The sequence below is a fragment of the Pseudorasbora parva genome, chromosome 7 (assembly GCF_024679245.1).
Source record: "Pseudorasbora parva isolate DD20220531a chromosome 7, ASM2467924v1, whole genome shotgun sequence".
NCBI classification, from domain to species: Eukaryota; Metazoa; Chordata; class Actinopteri; order Cypriniformes; family Gobionidae; genus Pseudorasbora; species Pseudorasbora parva.
This window is the reverse complement of record NC_090178.1, coordinates 21,110,125-21,130,726: the sequence shown is the minus strand read 5'-3', so window position 1 is coordinate 21,130,726 and position 20,602 is coordinate 21,110,125. Positions and strand designations below refer to the sequence as shown.

At 37.8% G+C, this 20,602-nt stretch overlaps 3 protein-coding genes across 3 annotated transcripts in view; 2 read left to right on the top strand and 1 right to left on the bottom strand.

Annotated features, from left to right (window-relative positions):
* Nucleotides 1–363: 363 nt before the first annotated feature.
* smad10b (SMAD family member 10b) lies at nucleotides 364–11,918 on the bottom strand. The gene is made up of 12 exons (XM_067448546.1): nucleotides 11,853–11,918; nucleotides 10,783–11,029; nucleotides 7,021–7,195; nucleotides 6,825–6,848; nucleotides 6,362–6,553; nucleotides 5,677–5,892; nucleotides 5,430–5,534; nucleotides 4,036–4,089; nucleotides 3,731–3,914; nucleotides 3,471–3,639; nucleotides 3,111–3,249; nucleotides 364–2,317 (listed from the first exon to the last, which is right to left on the bottom strand). Exons 2-12 carry the CDS (start codon nucleotides 11,017–11,019, stop codon nucleotides 2,106–2,108), a joined length of 1,707 nt encoding a protein of 568 aa, XP_067304647.1. The 5' UTR covers nucleotides 11,020–11,029; nucleotides 11,853–11,918; the 3' UTR covers nucleotides 364–2,105.
* An 820-nt stretch (nucleotides 11,919–12,738) lies between these two features.
* chtopb (chromatin target of PRMT1b) lies at nucleotides 12,739–16,552 on the top strand. Its single transcript, XM_067449631.1, has 6 exons — nucleotides 12,739–12,878; nucleotides 13,080–13,195; nucleotides 13,325–13,472; nucleotides 13,567–13,711; nucleotides 13,787–13,927; nucleotides 15,401–16,552. Exons 2-6 carry the CDS (start codon nucleotides 13,131–13,133, stop codon nucleotides 15,586–15,588), a joined length of 687 nt encoding a protein of 228 aa, XP_067305732.1. The 5' UTR covers nucleotides 12,739–12,878; nucleotides 13,080–13,130; the 3' UTR covers nucleotides 15,589–16,552.
* A 1,483-nt stretch (nucleotides 16,553–18,035) lies between these two features.
* The window catches only part of npr1b (natriuretic peptide receptor 1b), a 67,069-nt gene continuing 64,502 nt past the window's right edge, over nucleotides 18,036–20,602 (top strand). Inside the window, exons 1-4 of the mRNA XM_067448544.1 lie at nucleotides 18,036–18,181; nucleotides 18,296–18,423; nucleotides 18,509–18,749; nucleotides 20,467–20,557. The gene's annotated coding sequence lies outside the window, so the exon portion shown is untranslated. The remainder of the gene's footprint in view (nucleotides 18,182–18,295; nucleotides 18,424–18,508; nucleotides 18,750–20,466; nucleotides 20,558–20,602) is intronic.

Sequence of the window (20,602 nt, the reverse complement as noted above, 5' to 3'; positions counted from 1 at the left end):
ATATATATATATATATATATATATATATATATATATATATATATATATATATATATATATATATATTATTATTATTATTATTATGTTTTATTGAAGCAATAAGGCACTTGAGTGTGTGGTTTTCTGAATAGTCAAGGCTGAAATAGGGTTGGATCATGGTCCCAGAACACATTTTTGGAGGCCCACCTCAGTGGCAGACCCCTTATACATTATCCTCCAATAAGCAAGTGAGAACGCATATCTTGGTGGTGTTTAGCCTAACAACCCCCTTTTGCCATTAATATGTTCACAATATAGCACAGCATAATCTTTTAATTAAATACAATTCGTAATATAAATGCTTAAACAAGAGTAATGTCACTTAAGTCTGCAGGGCTGTGAATGAGGGAATCTAATATTTGAAATAACCACTAGGTGTCCTCATTCTTGTCTCAGTGTCATGGCTTTTAAAGGCTTGAACTTGTATAGAAGTGTCAAACTGTTATGGCACATTGGTATGGCATCACTTATGTATAGCCTAGCAAATAATCCCACTGTTAACAAAACTTTTATCTCTGTATCACTGAATTATAAACTATCATGGTATTCATTACAAACGGATTGTCATTAAACATGCAGATTCTATGAAATCACTTAATATCATTTAGAATAAATAAACTGTTTTGTAGATAGAGATAGAGAGATACAGCACATTTTCTATCCTTTCTATTAGCTGGTTTTGAATGCATTTGTTCATGGACGTCCTGTCTGCACTCAGCATTCAGATCAGCTGCTACTTTAAGAGCTGTGATAAATCAGTTTGAGTCAGAGTATTAACCCTTAGAGACCCAGTGTAGCAGAATTGCAATGTTTGTATCTAATTTTCACTAAATGTGCATAAAACTACCAAGTGACATAACAGTAGAATAGATATTCAGAAAATGATACATTTGACACAATCGAGGCTAATGAATGGTACAAATCATTAGTATATTCTATACAACAGTTTTTATTAGTTTTTACAAGTGGTATTGAAATTAATACATATTTAAAAAAATAATATTTAAAATATTAAAATGATTAAATATTGACATTTCTTAATTTTTTATGTCTGTAACCTTACTGGTTGTATATATTATTTTTTGAAATACATTTGCGTTATGAATTGTGTTTTAAATTCAAAACATTTACTTAGTGATCTGAATATTTTTTGCAACCCTAAATGCCCAGCGTTGCATTTTTTTTTTTTTCAAATTAAACCAATGAAATTTTGAAATTTTTATAACTAATGGCTTTCAAAAGACATAAGGCTAACAGTCCGCGCAACTACCACTATAACACGCATTCACCCGCTTAAAAAAGTTCATAAAGAGATTGTAAAACTAATCCATATGAATCAAGTGGTTTAGTCCAAATTTTCGGAAGAGCTTCTGTTTATCACAACTGATGTGTGCATTGATGAATGTTTATATGTGAATGAAAGCTTAAACTCAATGTGTTCATCATATAAAGCAACCGTGTCTCTTTAGGAAATTTGGATTAAACCACTCAATTCATATGGATTAGTTTTACAATCTCTTCATGAACTTTTTAAAGCGTCAAATTGGTAGATGCGTAGCTGTCAAGGGAGGTACAGAAATCTCTCAAATATCTTCATTTATGTTTTGAAAATTAAAATTAACAAAAGTCTTACGTGCTTGGAACGACATGAGGGTGAGTAAATGATGACAGAATTTTAATTCTAACCCTAAAAGTATATTAACCGTCATATGTTCAGCTATATGGATCTTTCTCTCACTCTACCTCATCTACAGTACTTCCACCTCTTTTGGAACTCCATTAGTGTGAACTCATCAGTGGGGCCTTTGGTCTGTGTTACCATGACAACTGAGTCAACAGCACCCAAGAGTGGACTAAACACTGGTCAGTTCAGAGGCACTTTGCTGGCCAAGGCTGTGGAAAGACTGTGTGCGTGTGTATGTAGGCATTATGGCTTATGTGTGTATGTGGTTCTATGAGTCACTGTTTGTATGTTTGTGTGTTTGTAGGTATATGTGTCTCTCTGTTCCTCTGTATGTTGTCTTCCCTGTTTTGTAACAGGACATGTGACAGTTGCAGTCTGTGGGTCAGTTGGCAGGTCCGGGGTCAGCGAGGGGCATAGTGTGCAGGACCTCGTCCAGCAGCTGTAGGGCACGGTGTAGATGAACCTCCACCCAGCACGGTGTCTGTTTGATGGTCTGTCGAGGGTAGTCAGGTCCCCAACCCTTTACAAAACTCAGACGCAGGATACACAAACGACGCAGGTCATCAACACCTATTCCAGCTGCAGCCGACAAACCTGTGAAAATGTATAAGGGAGAATCTGTATTACCGGAATTAAGCTACTTTTTGAAAGGTATAATTTCAAGACTAGGGCTGGACACATTACCTGATTTGATTCTGATTCATTTGGGAACATTACTTGGTAGATTACAAAAATAATAATTTGAAGAATTAACACCAGGGTCCAATCTAAGCATTTCTATTGCTTCCACTGAGTCTTTTTGAAAGATGTATTAATAGGACTAGCTCAAGAGGATCAATTGTTTGTGAATCGGACAACACTGGTCATAATGATTCTCTAAAAAGAACCATTTTATAAGAATCATTTGTTCAAACTAGGCATACTTTAAAAGGGATAGTTCACCAAAAAATGAATCAATTATTTCATCATTTACTCGCCCTCGTGTTGTTCCAAACCTGTATGGCTGACTTAGTTTTTGACTCAGTTTTTTTCTTCTGTTGAACACAAAAGAAGATATTTTGAAGAATGTTTGTAACAAAGCAGATAGAACAACCATTCACTACCATAGTATTTTTCCCTACTATGGTAGCGAATGATAGTTCTATCTGCTTGGTGCTTGTGATGATAACTCAATAGAAAGCTGTGTTTTCTTTGCATTATTTTGCTGTACACATGCTTTTCGTCTCATTACGTTCAGGCCGAAAACTTGGGTAAAATATTAGTTCTTTTGCAGTGGGGCTGTAGATTCAACACACAGCTGATGAAAATGGATTCAGCAAAGACTGGCATTTAGAATTGTAACAGAGACTAAAAGAATAAAACAATATTTGTGGGACCAATGACTCACTGATGGCCGGAGCAATTCCTCCAACACTGCCAGGCCCAGGGATGTTCCCAGCTACCGCTGCAGCCTGTGCAGCCGCAGCTGCCTGTGCAGTTGCCGCTTGCTGCTGCATCTGCCTGTGACACTGACGAAGATCAAACACCTGGAGGAATAAAATGGAATGAGTTTACCAGCACATGACAACTGATCCAAATATTTTAGTCCTTTGTTCACACATTATTCTTAATTATATTGTATACAAATCATGTATAGTATTTGTCTATAGTGCTCTGACACAAGCCTGTTCCCCTTCTGGTTTTGATGTCTTCGATTTAATTGCAACAAATAAAGCAGTGCAAAGGTGTGATGTCATTAGAGGAGTACCTTAATGAGGGCTTCTGGGTAGATCTTGTGAACAGCATCCCCTGGCGCTCTCCCCGCCTCCCTGTCCAGGTAGTAACTTTGGACGAAGACAGCATGATCACTAAGGCAACGCATCCACACATCCCCCTCCCCACGGCACTCCAGCTGAACACCTTTACCAATGTGAAGCCTGTTGGGTGGATGTCAGGTTTTCAAGTTTGTAACCTTGTCGACTGCATATGAATAAATGTGCATATCTATTATGTTGAATGATCACTAACCGTGCCCTCTCACTGGCATCAGTTCGGTGAACATTGCTAAGCTGACCCAGGCAAAAGCGATCCCCACCCGAAGGGTCCACATATCCATCCACCGTCACCACAGGACAGTTTGCTAGAACCTTAAACATCTCCCCAACCTGCACATCCATCTCGAAATAAGAGATTGAACACCAGAACTCTGGGCCTGTAGTGTACACACAAAAACACACAGGCTCAACACCGGGTGTTGTTCATGTAGATGTATGCATGTGTGTGTGTGTGTGTGTGTGTGTGTGTGTGTGTGTGTGTGTGTTGGGGGATAGTACCTGGATGGTTGGAGACTGGTTGAGGGTACGAGGCTGGTGTGTGATGCTGAGACCCTAATAACAGTATTTTTTTTTAAAGGAAACAATTAAAAACACAATGGAGATAGTGAGCAGTACACTCACCTAAAGGATTATTAGGGACACCTGTTTAATTTCTCATTAATGCAATTATCTAATCACCCAATCACATGCCAGTTGGTTCAATGCATTTAGGGGTTTGGTCCTGGTTAAGACAATCTCCTGAACTCCAAACTGAATGTCAGAATGGGAAACAAAGTGATTTAAGCAATTTTGAGCGTGGCATGGTTGTTAATGCACAGACGGGCCAGTCTGAGTATTTCACAATCTGCTCAGTTACTGGAATTTTCACGCACAACCATTTCTGGGGTTTACAAAGAATGGTGTGAAAAGGGAAAAACATCCAGTATGCCGCAGTCCTGTGGGCGAAAATGCCTTGTTGATGCTAGATGTCAGAGGAGATTAGGCCGACTGATTCAAGCGGATAGAAGAGCAACTTTGACTGAAATAACCACTCATTACAACTGAGGTATGCAGCAAAGCATTTGTGAAGCCACAACACGCACAACCTTGAGGCGGATGGGCTACATCAGCAGAAGACCCCACCGGGTACCACTCATCTCCACTACAAATAGGAAAAAGAGGCTACAATTTGCACAAGCTCACCAAAATTGGACAGTTGAAGACTGAAAAAATGTTGCCAGGTCTGATTTCTGTTGAGACATTCAGATGGTAGAGACAGAATTTGGCGTAAACAGAATGAGAACATGGGATCCATCATGTATGTTACCTTTGTGCAGGCTGGTGGTGGTGGTGTAATGGTGTGGGGGTTTTCATGGCACACTTTAGGCCCCTTAGTGCCAATTGGGCATTGTTTAAATGCCACTTTATGTCCCTTTATGACCACCGTGTACCCATCCTCAGATGGCTACCTCCAGCAGGATAATGCACCATGTCACAAAGATCAAATAATTTCAAATTGTTTTTTCTTTTTCTAGATCTCAACCCAATAGCATTTTTGCGATGTGGTGGAACGGGAGCTTCGTGCCTTGGATGTGCATCCCACAAATCTCCATAAAGTGCAAGATGCTATCCCATCAATAAGGGTCAACATTTCTAAAGAATACTTTCAGCACCTTGTTGAATCAATGCCACATAGAATTAAGGCAGTTCTGAAGGCGAAAGAAGGTCAAACACAGTATTAGTATGGTGTTCCTAATAATCCTTTAGGTGAGTGTATGTATATATATATATATATATATATATATATATATATATATATATATATATATATATATATATATATATATATATATATTACAGTTATCATTCTTTTATTTTACAAAAAACTGTTGACATGATCAGTATTTACTTACAGAAGTGGCTGGTATGAGGGGGAGGGGCTTGCTGATGATTCCGTCCGTTCTGCTGTGGTCCCGTAGGAGTATAAGAGGCTGTGCTGGTCCCTGTCCAGGTTGTTGCTGAGACATAATGAACAGATTTGATACTGATTTCATATATGAGTCTTTAACTGATAATATTATACAAATTAAACATATACAAATACATACAACTTATAAAGTCTCAATGATAAAATTCAACATGATTTCTGCATGCACTTACTGTGGTAAGAGCCCTGTGTTTGTGTGTGCTTGGAGTTGCTGTATTCGCTCTGACTGACAGAGGGCTGCTGGGGCGAGGGCTGGCTGTGTGTGGGTGCGTGACTGTGTGTTGGGGTGGAAGGTGGAGAGCTGGAAGTCAATACCCGTCCAGCTGGGGAAGCGATCTGCAGAATTCCTTCAGGTCTTTCTACCTGCATGGACAACCTAGAAGTACTCGCTTTTGAAAGAGTTAGACAGAGAAAGAATGAGATCAATGATGCATCAATATCACATTTTACAGATGTGTTAATACGACAAAGAGGCCATGATTTCACTTGTTTGGTAGTAGCTACAAGTAAGGTGCAACCACCAAATGTGTCGCAAAAAACAAGAAAATTATTTTATGCCAGTGTTTAAAATATTATTCATAGTATGTGAATACATGATAATTTACAAAATGTCATTAGTTAACATAAACTAAGAATAAACAATACATCTACAGCATTTTTTTAAATCTCAACACACTTCAGTGGGCCTTTTTAAATATATCATAATGCAATATGTTTTTTGGTTTGATTCATCCTGTTGTATTACAACAAAACATATTTAATAAATGTATTTATTTATTATATATATTTATTTGATTATTCTGCCAACACTGGTTTGCAGTAAAACCCCTAGCCTTGATCAAGCTTTGCTATACTTACAGGGTGGAGAGAGGGGCAGGCTGGGGTAGAGAGTGACCGAGGAAGTTGTCCGCTGGGGCAGCTCTGGGGACATCAGTCTAAGTGGCTGTGGGCTGTAGTGATCTGGAGGATGATGGTCTTGCTGTAAGGCAATACTCGATGGACCCTCCATCTGGATGCAGTCATGTATGTGCTCTTCTTTTATCAGCCTGCCTGAGGGTTGAGATTAAGTGTCAAAACTTCTTTGAGCTCCTCTCCAAACTCCTGTCCGTTAGTCTCTCTTACTGCAAGGCGAGTCCTTGCATGTCTCGATCTGACACATTTTATGGCTGTCTCTGTCTGATTAAAGGTTGGCTGCCAGCAGCATAGCGATCGGGCCGTCAGCGATTAGCCCAAATGAATGTTTGAGACATTCTTTCTTTCACATGAGACAAAAAAATACAAGTGCTAATAGCCGCCACTATTTATTCAGATCTCCGCTCACCTGTGTTTGGCAAACTGAATCCCACTGCAAGATCAGAAGAAAGAAAAAAATAACATTACAGTGCGATATATGTATAATAAAATCACCAAAATATCAACAGGGAATCACTTTCAAGAATACTGCATATTCTATATCAAAAGATTTCCAACTAAAATTGTAACAGAGATGAAAAACATTTAGTAACAAACATACGCACCAATCCCAGGGGACACCACACGCTCATAGTGGTAGGGGTTCACACACACGTTATCGTACTTCAGATCGAACGCATACTGACAGAACTTAACATGCTTGAGTTCATTCTTGTGGAGGTCCGGCCATCGCCACAGACGAGCGTATATGACATGAGGGAAACCCTTCCGCCCAGCCACCTGAGGAGCAATGAAAACACTTGATGTCAACAGTACAGCATTACAGTAGAGTTTAAATCACTCTCACGACTATGACCTTTTTTTAACTTAAATTGTGATATTAATAACAACAACATATTTTAAAGAATTATGAATTTTTCTCAAATCATTTATTGGTTAATATTAAGATGTATATTAGAAATGCGTTACGAACATTTAAAGCTCCACTATGTAATTTTTATGTCTACTAAAGGGTATTCAAAACAAAGGTAGTTTGATGATGCCAAATTTGAGTACAGAATCTTGGGACATGTAGTCTTCACCTCACAGCCAGTGGAAAAGAATCGGGCTAGGACTCAGGCAGAAATCAAGGTCATGGATGTGATTATTAACGTTATTGTAGTATGAAGAAGAGCAGAACCGAGTGTTGTGGAACTGAGCAAGGCCGCGGGTGTGATTGTTGCACAACACACGTCTCACAAGCAACAGGACTTTTTTTTATGACAGGACACAGTCGCAGGTGCCATTTCCACTTTTATGGTCATGAGTATGAGGTAACCTAGCTCTGTTTATTCTATTAGATACATTTGAGTGTTTTTCAAATGATGTTCTGACGTTACTCTGTGCGTTCGCTCAATGGCTGCTGTGACACTTGTTGCACACTGCTAAAAGTAAAGCTTTTCTGCCAAATAAAACCCGGAAACTAATGGTAATGCAGATATGATGCAATTGACAGGTGGAGTCAGACGTCCCAGCTCCTTGGTTAAAATAGCAATCTTCTCACAATTTATAAATAGTTGGGATATTGTAAGAAATCAACTGAACAAAATATATAACACTGGCCTAGTGGTTTTTGGATATTTTACTGCAAAAATCCTACATAGTGTACCTTTAACAAAGAGAAAGATTCTGTTCTGCCTTTTTGTTGATCATTTTACTTTTCTTCTATTTAGTGTAATTTATAATGCGCTAACTGAAACACTCCCTGGACTGCATGCACTGGTAATCGGAGTATCCTCAGTATCATATTCATTCTCCACCCTGTCCCGAGTCTTAACACCGTTCCAAAGAACTATTCAGTTTTCAGAGAAAAATGAATTTGATGATTTTGGCTCATGAGAAAGACATAACTAATGGCTTAGACATAGATGAGTTTGTTACACTTTTTTGCCAAACGAAATAGAAGACTGTTGCTGTAATGTGATGTAAAACACAACTGGAAAATGTGACAATCATGGTCTCTCATCTTTGTTTAACAGACCTTTAAACTTTACGTGAATATTAGGGCTCCAAAATAGTGATTCATGATTCATTTTCAGAATGTCAGGTTTTGAATTTGGGTAACGTTTGCTTCATATTCACTACCGTTCACAAGTTTAGGGTTGGGAAGATTTTTTTTATGTTTTTGAAAGAAGTATCTTATGTTTGCCTAGGCTGCATTTATTTGATAGAAATACAGTAAAAACTAAATGACCCCTAACTTTCAAAAAGCAGTGTATTTATTTTGCTATTAATTATTTTTAATTTTATTAATTTTTAAAGTATTAATTTTCTTTCAAAAATATAGTGATTGAAGTCCCACCCTATGTTTTTTCTTGTTAAAGAAGCAGTTTCACTCGGATATACAGTACGTCACAACAGGGAAGAAAAGACTATCACAATTTCCATTTCATGAAGATATTAAAGATTAAGACCCTTTGTTAAAATTTCACAACACATCCAATCATTACACTAAAAATGAATTGGACATGAGTAATGGATGGATGGATGGATGGATGGATGGATGGATGGGCTGAAAACAGAGATGGTCTACCATGCAAAATGCAGAATATAATCTAGTCACTGACAGCTCACGGTTCAGTCAAGGTCACTTTAAAAGTTTCAAGAGCATGACATCGCACAGAAAGATGTTAGAAGTCAGAGAAAGAGAAGGAACAGAGAAGATAAGAAGTACAGAGAAACTTTTGACCCGTCAGACCATCTTCTCTAAATCATGTGTGAGTGGCAACACACTGTGACCTCATTTGCTATTGGAATGACTTACAATTCTCTACCCAGGAGACTGACCTTCCTGAGCGAGTCAAAGCGGAGACAGTCGGCGCACAGACGGAGACAGAGCTGGTTCACTGCCAACCCCATTACGTTTTACAAACTCACACACAGACAGAGCACCATATTAAACTCTCAGAACCCTCTCATTTTCATAAACATCACATTTCTCTGCTAACAAACCCTAATAGCTGTGCGTGACATGAAACAGAGTTCAGCACACATGCATACGGATGCACGCATACATTCAGAAATTGTTGCATAAATGTCCTACTTGAATACATTGCACTCATGCTTCAAATACTGACACAGTCGTCTCTCCCACATACACAGACTGCGAGACAGACAGGCTTAAGCTTGGCCACGCCCCTTTCCTGTGTTTCAGACAAAACAACCCTTCCTCGCCCTCCACCCGCCTCTCTCCCCGTCTACAGCTGGGGGAAGGGAAAACTTTCTGTCTCATTCTCCACAGGCCTCTCCTCTCTCTAAAATCATGAGCTGACTATTTTGGGAGAAAAGATTTCTTCCATGTTAACATCACTCATACCTCGATCCTCCTCCTCTGATGGTTATAAATGCCGCAGAGGTTAAAGTCTGCCAGACTTTTGGTCTTAAACATGAAAAGTGATCACATTACAAAATGTCATACTGTATTAAGAGCCATTATGATATAATGTGCCTGTTTAATTGTAAGTTCAAGTGTTTATGCATGCTTTTCTCAATTAACTGGCTCTTTAAGTGAATCTATTTCAGTTAATTATGTACTTAAAAATTCATCATAACGTAGATGACACGAGTGCAGTCACTTCTGTACTTCTGGAAGAGGCATGGAACCTCTAGGGAAAATATGGTGTGTCTTTCCCTGTATTTTGACATGTAATTAACGCTGACATGCAGGAGCTTTATTCCATATTGTTTATGTTCAGAATTTATTTGAAGTGGAGAACTGGCCACATACCCTGTTTACACTGTGTCAGTCGTATTCAGAAAAATATTTAACACTAAAATGATTGGGCTTTTCCATAGTAACAGAATATTTATGTGTAAGTTGATATCAACAACCTGGCATACAATATATTACCCAGCTGAAAAGACCAACATTGCTTAGCATGATAGTTTTCTTTAGGTTTCGTTTTAAATTTACAAAAAATAAAATAAAAATTAACATTAAATTAATTTTTATTTCAGTTTTAGTCATTTTAGTAACTTCAGTTCAATTTCTGTTAGTTGGCAATGCAACATTTACAAGTTTTCTATAACCCCCTAATAAAAAAAAACTTGTAATATTTAGGCTCTATGTAATTTTATTTCAGTTTTATTTAAATTACCATAAACTGGCTTATATATGTTGTGTTTTGGATGCTAGTATCTAGCCTGGTATGCTTGTTTCCCACCACAATTCTGAACTAGCTTAACTTGCTTCCTTGGCCAACCAAGCTTCATTAGAAGTCACTGACCAGTTGTAGTGTCATCAGATCATGCAATTGTCATGCAAAAATAATTTTTCACACGTGATTATTGCATTAAAAAACAAGTATGTTGGCTGGTAATGCTCTGACCTGCAAACGTCCATCCAGTGTTCTCTGTATGGTGACGCATTTGCTTGGATGGACTCCATTTGTAGTGATGGCGGTGATGAGAGAGTCAAGCTCATCTCTTTTCTCCTTGAGTTTCTTTACCAGGCTTTCAATGGCACGTTTGGCAAAGCTCTCGTTCTCTCCTCCCTGGCGGTGACACATCAGGCTGTGAACGATGCTTAAACACGCATCACTGCTGCTGGGGGCATTCACAGACATTCTGCTCCCACTATTTTAGAAGAGAAAAAGAAATTGTATGTATGTGGCCTGGACACTTTACCAACCCTTAAAAATGTATTAATGTCATTGCATTGGGTATTAAAACATAAAACTACGCAAAATACAAATAATGCAATTATTTGAATTGTATGCCCATGTATCTATTTAGTATAATTGTAAATAAGTTGATACCCAGAATACATATAGGCTTATGAACTTTTAAAATGAAACAGCAAACCTTTTGTTTTAGACCTCTATGCCTATGTCCATTCAAACTGTACTGTATTTTGTCATAATGTACTGTATTTGTGTATAAAAATATAATAAATAATATAAATGTATAAGTGTATAAATAATTTAAATGTTTTATATTCAAGACTATTGTACAATAAACTATTTTGTTGGGTCACCACTTAGCGACCAAAATTATTCTGTGAAGATAGAACCACTGATCCAATGCAATAAAATTGAAACTTGTCGAAACTTCAAGTGTGGTTAAAATGTCTAAATACTTCTGGTGTCACTAACGTTCGTTCCACATCAATAGTGCAAAATCATGCAAATACAAAAATAACCACTTTTCTCACAACTGAGCATTGCTACGCAGGTGATGTGGAGATGTTCATTTTTTTAGGAAGCATAATAGGATTTTACAAATTATTTTAAATATGTGTCCATATATGTCTATCATCCTGAACTTCAGTGAGGAAACGCCGAACAGTTACTTCCTGAATCATACACTAGTTTATTCGGTTTCATTCTTTCTGCCCACTCAGCCAGATACACAATACACAAACAGCAAAAGCGTGCAAGTTAATATAAAGACTACTTACATGTTATCTGTCACATGTGCTTACTCTTCTGTGTACGTCTGCGCCCGTCTTACTCGCTCACGCGCATAGAGAGAGAGAGAGAGAGAGAGAGAGAGAGAGAGAGAGAGAGAGAGAGAGAGAGAGAGAGAGAGAGAGAGAGAGAGAGAGAGAGAGAGAGGTAACTCCCCTGACAGTCAAACACTGCAGAGCTATTTGTCAAACAAATAAAGCACAATAAAACTGAAATCTGAAACTGAAACAGATCGACACCATTGGCCACAAGAAAATATTTACGAGTAGGCGAATCTAATCATTCAACGCAACACAAGGTGAAATAAGTAAAATAAATATACTTAATTCTGTTAATAATAATAATAATAATAAAAATAATAATAAAATAAAAACTTCTTATGGATTGCTGGTGGTATTGATTAGCAGGCCATGTGTGAACTTTGAAGGAACCAGAGTAAAAAATGATTCTCAGGATTGTATAATGTGTCAAGTTCTAAGATATAATTACATAATATTATTAAAAATGTCTATGCAATATTGTTAAATTTGATATTGGGCACGTTTCGTTTTTCATTCTTACCACGAAAATAATTGATCCATAGTTAAATATAGTTTTTAATCGTTTTCAACCAAGCAAAGGAGAAATAAGCTAATATCGCTTGGAATATCAACATTCATTATTTATTGTAAAATACAAATAAATGCGAATAAAAATTATAAATAAATGTTTATAATATTACTTTAATACTGGATAGAAAAATAGAAAACGGTTAACTTTATACAAAGTATACTAAGTGAATATTATGAGATCTCAATAAAACATTATTTTCTGACACAGATTGTGGCGTCATGTGCAGCTGTGTTATTTTATGTCCGGTGGAGGGCGGTAGAATATTCAGAATCAGCCGGACCGTAACAGCGAGCGTGTGAATCACTGTACCCAAACTCCGCACACCTGGCAGAAAAGTTTAATAACCGACTAAAACTAATAACATTGAGTGCTGCAGTGCGCGTGCTTCGATGCTAACTTCAATGGTGGGAAAGAAAAAAAGCGATGTTACATTTTTTTTATATGTAGCTTATTAAAACATGCTACATTTCTGTTCAAATGTTTGCTAAGTTTTGTTTCATGCAAATGAGTTTTGCTAAACTAGCACAGACCATTTTGGGATGTAGAATTAGGCCTATGTGGGATAAAGATGTCAACACTATGACTTCTCATTCTACTTTTTTTAGCGTATGTTTTGACTGAAAGTCTGAAGTTTACACCGAAAGCTGGATGTGAAAATGAATCCTCTGGAACCCCAAAAGATAATTTTGAACAGCACTTGCACCGTCTCTCTGCATGACCGGTGCGGTTTAGTTTCGCGATCACGATTCTGTTGTCAAAATGTTGTCAAGAAAATATATTTGTTTACAGTGCAGCTGAGTGTCACTGTTGCGTGTTTTAATCCTCTGTATTGTTATTCTCCTCCCTGTAGTTTCACCAGTTTACTGAAGCATCAGCAGACAGATGATGTGATGGACATCACCGCCGCAGTGAAACAGCAGACTGCAGCCTCGCTTGAGAACCAGCGGCTGGCTCTCGAGATGGCCAACAGACCTTCTGTGCTGGCTGCCCTGCATAATGTATCTGTCAGACACATTCTGTTTGACAAAACTATCAGCGCTGGTGATCTCTGACGAAAGACTAAATAGTTTCTGTGGCTCTTCCTCTCTGCAGAACATAAATAATCAACTGTGCAAGGTGAGTGCAAAGGCCAGGCTTGGCCATCCCTTGGGGAGAGGGTGCATGGTGGGATTGCGAGGGGTAACTAGAGGAGGAGGATGCAGAAGAGGGCTGGTCAAAGGATTTTACACAAGGAGAAGTAAGTGACTAAGTAAAAGAGACACCAGCATGACTTTATATCATCGTGTACATGCATGTGTGTTTCTGTGTACAGGCATGAGTAGACAGCATGGTGTTGTCAACACTCTTGGTGTTCAGAGGGTACGTGTTCAGCAGCAGCAGCAGCATGGAGGCATAATTCATTTGACTGGAGCAATGAGAACCAGAGGGGTAGTAGGAGCCATTAGAAGGACAGGTGAGAACAAGGGCTGTGTCCGAAAGCTTAGCCAGTTGACTTGTTGCCTCGCTTCTCTGTCAGGAAGTGACTTGCAAACAAAGGTACATCGTGAAAAATGGACAGGCTTCTGAGGCTAGAAGTTCAAAATCTAAATTGGGAAAAGTTGCATATACTCTCAAACTGTCAAGTGCTCAAGTGTCATGGAATCAAACACACAGTATGGTGGGATATCATAGGCAGCAAGAGATACACCTGTGCTGCCTTCAGTTATTAATCAGATGAAGGTATCTCAGTATAGTATACAGGATGTGACATGAGCGTTGGAATCGGGTATATTTTATTGCTTTATTATTATTGTTTATTTTGCAATGCAAAAGTAAGCTATTTTTTGTGGATGTGTGAGACTTCTGATTCATTAGCTACTATAGGTAAATAACTAGAAAAACAACACAGTGCAGTAAATTGTAAAATTCTTTTTACTACAAGCTAGTGTGATTTATAATTATGAAAATACATAATAAAATGATAACAAATAGAAGTTACACATAGATACATCTACGCTTGCATTACAAATAAGGTGGATAATAATACCTGTATATATGAGCATTCCCATTCATCTCAATACTTGGCTCCGAAATTATGCAACCTGCCACAGGAAAATGACAACCTGAAAATGCAATTACTCCATTTTGCGCTGGAATTGTTAATGTCAGACTGAAATGATTAGGGAATTTATTAGAAATGAACTCTTTCTAAATGTTTGGATTCTTCAGAAGAAAATGCAGAGCGGCAGGTGCCACATTCAGGAACATTCAGTTGCCTCTCTGTAACTGGTTATGCCAAGTTTCTGATCAGGTGTTGTTGATGTGTAAATCTGGGTTGTCATAAGTTAATATTTTGGGTTTATGACTTTATGGGCAGAGTTCTGAAAGGTTTTTTTTAGTGCAGTGTTTTATTAGTACAGTGATTTAAAACAACCTCAAAAGGTCAAGGATAATTTGATTCCTCCATACACTGGTTTAGCAAACTCTTCAGATTTCCATAATGATGTCAGAAGCAATTTCCTGCAGTTAAAAGCAGACAACATTCACTGTTCATTAGTATTGCCTGCATATTCGATTGAATATATACTTGTAATTCCATCTGCTTTTTTGGCTGTTTACACGTTCAGTGTATTCAGGGAGCAACAAGCAAAAGATAAACATAAAATATTACAGCAATTTACCTGGTAATAGAAACACTTAGGACAAATGGGCTCTTAACCATTTCTTTTCAACTATTGCAGATATATTCATTTGATTAATAATTTTTGCTTCTTGAAGTACTAAACCAGATGGCAAATGTTTCTCTCAAAAAGACATTTATTTTTTGTATGAATATCATGTGTATTCTTCTTCCCCTCACTGAAGTGGTGCAGTTAGATCCAATACATGCAAATGTTTTCATTCATAAACCTTCCCTCTGATATTAACTCTAATCCTGTGTGTACAGGTGGTCGTTTTACATCTGTCAGTGGGGCGTATTCAGGGTGCAGCCGGGCTAAGTTCAACAGCCGTCAGGTTCCTTCTCGGGAACAGTTGGATGAACAACTGGATGAGTACATGTCCATGTCCAAGAGCCATCTGGATGCTGAGCTGGATGCATATATGGCTCAGGTTGATTTGAAGGACATGGTGTGATGATCTGAGACCAAAGTTGAGCTCCGCCTCATATTCTTTTGTTTAAACCTAACTAATGGAGCATACAGTCTAACTAACAGATAGACTGCTCTTTACAAGGTTATTTGTCCTTTTTGATCTGAACTAATTGTGTATAGTTTCTGCTTTCCTCAGAGCTCTGCTGATTAGAAACCTCTGACTTCCAGATTGTTACTCTAATTCAACAATTATTATATTTCCTGCAGTCTTACTGAACAAGAAAGAATATAAAGCTTTCCAAAAGCTTGTATCTTGTTTCTGTGAAAATAGCACTTTATTTGTTAAGCAGTTCCATTGAATAATTGCATTGAATGGACAGGAATCACCTCTGTTAAAAATTGCTAGTTAATATTTTATAAGAGCTTTGTAACGAGAAACAAATTTGTTTAATAGCCGACATCCGTTTTTCCATTTTGGTTGTAAACTGTTTCAAGATACATATGAGACAAATAATATGATAAAACTTAATTCAAGCTGACAATCAGACTTTTGGGTATTTGGGTTATAACTGGTTTCAAAGGTTTAGTTCACCTAAAAATGAAAATTACCCCATGATTTACTCACCCTAAAGTCATCCTAAATGCATATGACATTCTTCTTTCAGACAAATAAAATCGGACTTGTATTAAAAATGCCCTGGGTCTTCTAAGCTTTATTATGGCATTGACTTGATGGGTCATTTTTGAAGTCCATAAAAGTGAATCTATACATCATAACTGTTCCACACGGCTTCGGGGGGCCTTCTGAAGCAAAGTGCCGCATTTGTGTAATAAAAATATCCATATTTTTATATATGGATATTTTTCTCAATCCATGTTCCTACACAAACGCTTCGCTTTAAAAGGCTTTTATTAACCGCCCAGAGTCGTGTGGAGCACTTTTATGACAGACAGATGCACTTTTATGGACTTCAAAAAACATTCACTGTGTTATAAAGCTTGGAAGAGCCAGGACATTTTTAATATAACTCAGATTTTATTAGTCTAAAAGAAGAACGTCTTATACACCTAGGATGGCTTGAGGGTGAGTAAATCATGGGATTTTTGGGTGAACCATCCCTTTAAGGAGCTACATGTCAGCCATCTTTTGTTTTTCACAAGGGTTTTGTATCATTCCAATTTAATTACCATATGCAAAATTGTACACATAGATATATAATAATTGATAATGTGTGTTAGAGCTGGTGATTAAAAAGAGAAAAGTTCATGTGGAACTGTTTAAACATTCACCCTGTGGTGATAATTGGTTTTCCTATCCTTTAATAAAAGATGTTTGGAAATTGCTCTCTTTGTCTCGGGCTTCGTTTTTCTTTTTTTTCTTTTTTTCATTTGACTTTTTATAAGTGCTGGTGTACAAAATGCTCTAAAAAAGAAAATAGCAACCCTTCATTTGCATGTCCATGTTTATAACACAATTTGCTTAGTGATTTTTTCTTGTCGTTTCACAGTTATATATGAGCCAAAGCTGATTATTTCTGATGAATGAATCCCAGACCAAGGGTAAGTCATTAATCAAAATACATCTGCTATATCACTAATAGAAAACAATTTCCGTTCTGCTTTCTCTCCTATAGTAGTGATGGACCAATGGAAGACCACAGTTGGTCCAGTCTCCTGTTGCTGCAGAAACAAATGAGTTGGCCTCTCTTTAGAAATCCATTTTCACCAAAACTGTCCTTTTATGCTGTCATTTCGTAAGATGTTTTGAGAATGCTTCAGTTGGATCATGTTTATCCTTTTTCTCATAGTGCGTTGTATCCTGGATTCTAGAAGCATGAGATGACTCAACCTCTGAAACCCACTGCACTTGAACCAATATCCAGAGTTTCTGCCGGTGCCACAGGAGGATAAGTGTTTTCTTTTGCACTCTTGGGACTTCACACAGTTCCAGATAAATGAAAAACACGTATATTTAGTCTCTAGTGAAGATACCCTTGTGAGAAAAAAATTACTCTCATTTTGCATATGCTAGTAAATTATGTTTTTCCAGCAGGGGGTGCTATGTGTTTGTAGTCTTCTTTAATTGAAACATTCCAAATCCCACAAAAGTTGAATTAGTATTTCAGTAGCTTACATGCACCATGGTCCACATTGGCGTTGTCATCTTAAATCAGAATCACATGTGTGACTGCAATTTATGAGATACTAGAGCAAAAAGAATGAGCTATTTATTCCAATTATGCTATAGAAATTGATTAGCGAAGGATCTGCCTCTCCTTGCATCACCACCGCCTCTGAATGTTTGCAGGTGGCAGACCTTCATTCACCACAACCCTTTTATTTTCCTGGTCCCATAGGAATTTAAATCAACCTGTCTTTTAAGCTTGAGCCATCACCTCTGTCTTTGCCCCCCTCACTCCTTCCAAATTGTTTTAAGCTTTTGGCTGAAACGTTGACTATTTGAAGTGTATGTCAGATCAACTGTTCTCTATATCTTTCCTTATCCGTTAGGCTTTGTTCTAACATCCTGACGCACTATGTGGTCCAAAACCAATTTTCTTTGTCAAGCCAGATCTTCTTCTATCAAGCTCAAGCTCACCCTGGGGAGGCTGTCGGTGTTCATTCATGGATTAAGAGTAAATGTACTTTTGTGTGATTTATGCTGCAATCGTAGGTTGGAGGTTTCGAAGCATAATTTGTTGTTGGTTTACATGGTTCTACAATATTAATCATTTTTTTAAATTATTTAGCACAAGTTTTACATTGCCACTCTGGTTTAGAAGAAGAGGGATCATGCAAAGTCAACTGTTTCAGATGACAACAACAACTGTGCATAAATCCCACTGCCATTTAAGACTTACCAAGGTTTACAAATTCAGTAAGTTCTCATCTTGAAACAGGAAAAAGCTATCATGTCAAACCTGTATTGTTTGCTGTCACATCATTTTTTTTTGTTTTGGCAGCATTATGTGTTGGCTCTTGGCAGGAGTCTGTTTGGCTGGTGAGCTGCCACCTTTCTCCCTCCTTCCCTGATCTCTTGTGTTCAGACACTTGGACTGTAAAATGCCACTCTGAGGACCAGAGGAGGGTTGCCATGGCATTCCTGCCAACAGTGCTAAATTCAGCAGGAGATGATGTCAGAGATGAAAGTGGCTTGGTAGAATGACACTGGCTGTCTCCCCTTTGGCCCCCGTGCTATGCAAGGTATGTTCAATGCTGATTTTAATGCAACAGCCCCTGTATAATATTTATGCGCTACTCGCTGAGCAGCGATTTCATTGTTTAAGTGTAAAATTAGTTTTGAGACGGCTGAATAAAGTTAGCAGATCTCATTATAGTTTACTGACACACAGAGAGGAGAGGGCTGAGGTTCATCCACAACCACATTATTATTTTTTTCAGACTTTCTGGATTAGAATCAAAATTTAATGATGTGGGACTCCTGTGAGATGAGCACATATCAAGATGATGTCATGTCTTTGCTTGGCTTATTCTTTCCAGTTTGCAACAACAAAATGTTCTTATATGAAGTCTGATTTGCCCACTTAACATGAGTTTACCGAACATGCCCGTGAAACAAAATTCACCTTTTTCTCAGGCTTTACTGTCAGGACACACCGCAATCATACCTCAACCTTACCAATAAGATAACAAATTGGCTATGGCAAAGATTGAATAGGAGCAATGATAACAATCATTAATAGTTTTGTTTTCTTTTACGTTTTACATTTTTAGAAATGCCAAATTCACCCAATACCATGCGCAAAGTAAGCCACTAGTGTTGGCTTTAAAAAAAAGCAGCACATCTAAAGAAGTAGGTTAGTTTTTCAGAATGTCTCTCTAAGACATTCAGACTCTGTGCTGACCACATCAGTGCTGCAGGGAGAAAGATGTGAGAGCTGCAATCAACTGTAAACAGCCTTTTTGGGAACACCTACAGGTAAAATTGCCCCTTTTCTCCACATCAGAAAGGTTGCCAGTGCTTCCTGGCCTTTTAACTTTACTGGGGCTGATTTCGAAAGAGCATGCTACACTTACGTTACTTTATATGGCAGAAATGGTAAGGGGAGTATGCTAGAATGCCAAAAGAAATCATGATTCATCAATAAGTTCACACTATCTGTGGTTTGCATAATATTTGCGATAATAGTTAGAACCAACTGAAATCACATGGTTCTAGTGGCCCTAGGAGCAAGTAATTTGTTGAAATGAGAGGTTTGAATCACAATTATGTGTAGTTTTGTTCTATAAAAAAATATTAAAATGGTGGAAAAAAATATTATTTGTGGGCACATGGTGCACTCTCAATTAAAAAAATTTAACTCCAGAAACATCAAACAATAGAACTAGGGTTAGAACAAAAGTTAATCTGTTGATTAGATCCCCCACCCCTCAAGACGAAGAGTTAGTGGATATAAGATATGCATAATTTGCTTAATAATGTGCTAACCTGGATCTCCTCCTCCAATAGTTCTTTATCTGAAAACAGTACTTGGATGGAAGTTGATCACAAAGCACCCCCCACCCCCCGGAATGTCATTCCATGGTAACAGAATAGACTATAATTAAATGGTACTTCTCGATAATTGACATGCTGTAGAGTCATTTTCAAATGTTTGTGCTAAAGACTGCTTTTGCTCATTAGCCATCCAGGCAAGTCATGCTGTTTGAAAAAGAAATATCATTCATTAGCCTTTTTTGAGTAAAGCAGATCTGATTAACATACTAGGGTTCAGAGTCAGACTAGGGTTAGACTTTGTGCTGATGAAATTAAAAACCGAAATTTTCTAGACTATGCTTTGCTAAACTATTTGATTCACATCAGTGTATGTAAAACTCACTCTTTACATGCACTTGTGTGTTTATGCACAGTGTTTATGCTTTTTATAATTTTTTCCTATATGCCCACATGCTTGTCCAGCTGGCCAGCTTATCATCTCCAAAATGAGAGAGTAAGTGTGTGCTGGGAGCCAGTGTCCTGCTTTCAGAACCAGCAATGATTGCATTTTATGGTGAGTTTTCACAATGAAAAGTAAAAGTACAGCTCTTTGGTGAAT

Coding starts and splice junctions, on each gene's coding strand:
- smad10b (XM_067448546.1), bottom strand. CDS start 11,019: ATGTCTGTGAATGCCCCCAGCAGCAGTGATGCGTGTTTAAGCATCGTT. Junction 7,196..10,782: donor CACTGGATGGACGTTTGCAG/GTCAGAGCATTA, acceptor ATTGCTCCTCAG/GTGGCTGGGCGGAAGGGTTT. Junction 3,250..3,470: donor ACCCAGAAGCCCTCATTAAG/GTACTCCTCTAA, acceptor TTATTCCTCCAG/GTGTTTGATCTTCGTCAGTG.
- chtopb (XM_067449631.1), top strand. CDS start 13,131: ATGAATCCTCTGGAACCCCAAAAGATAATTTTGAACAGCACTTGCACC. Junction 13,196..13,324: donor ACCGTCTCTCTGCATGACCG/GTGCGGTTTAGT, acceptor TCCTCCCTGTAG/TTTCACCAGTTTACTGAAGC. Junction 13,712..13,786: donor AGGATTTTACACAAGGAGAA/GTAAGTGACTAA, acceptor TTCTGTGTACAG/GCATGAGTAGACAGCATGGT.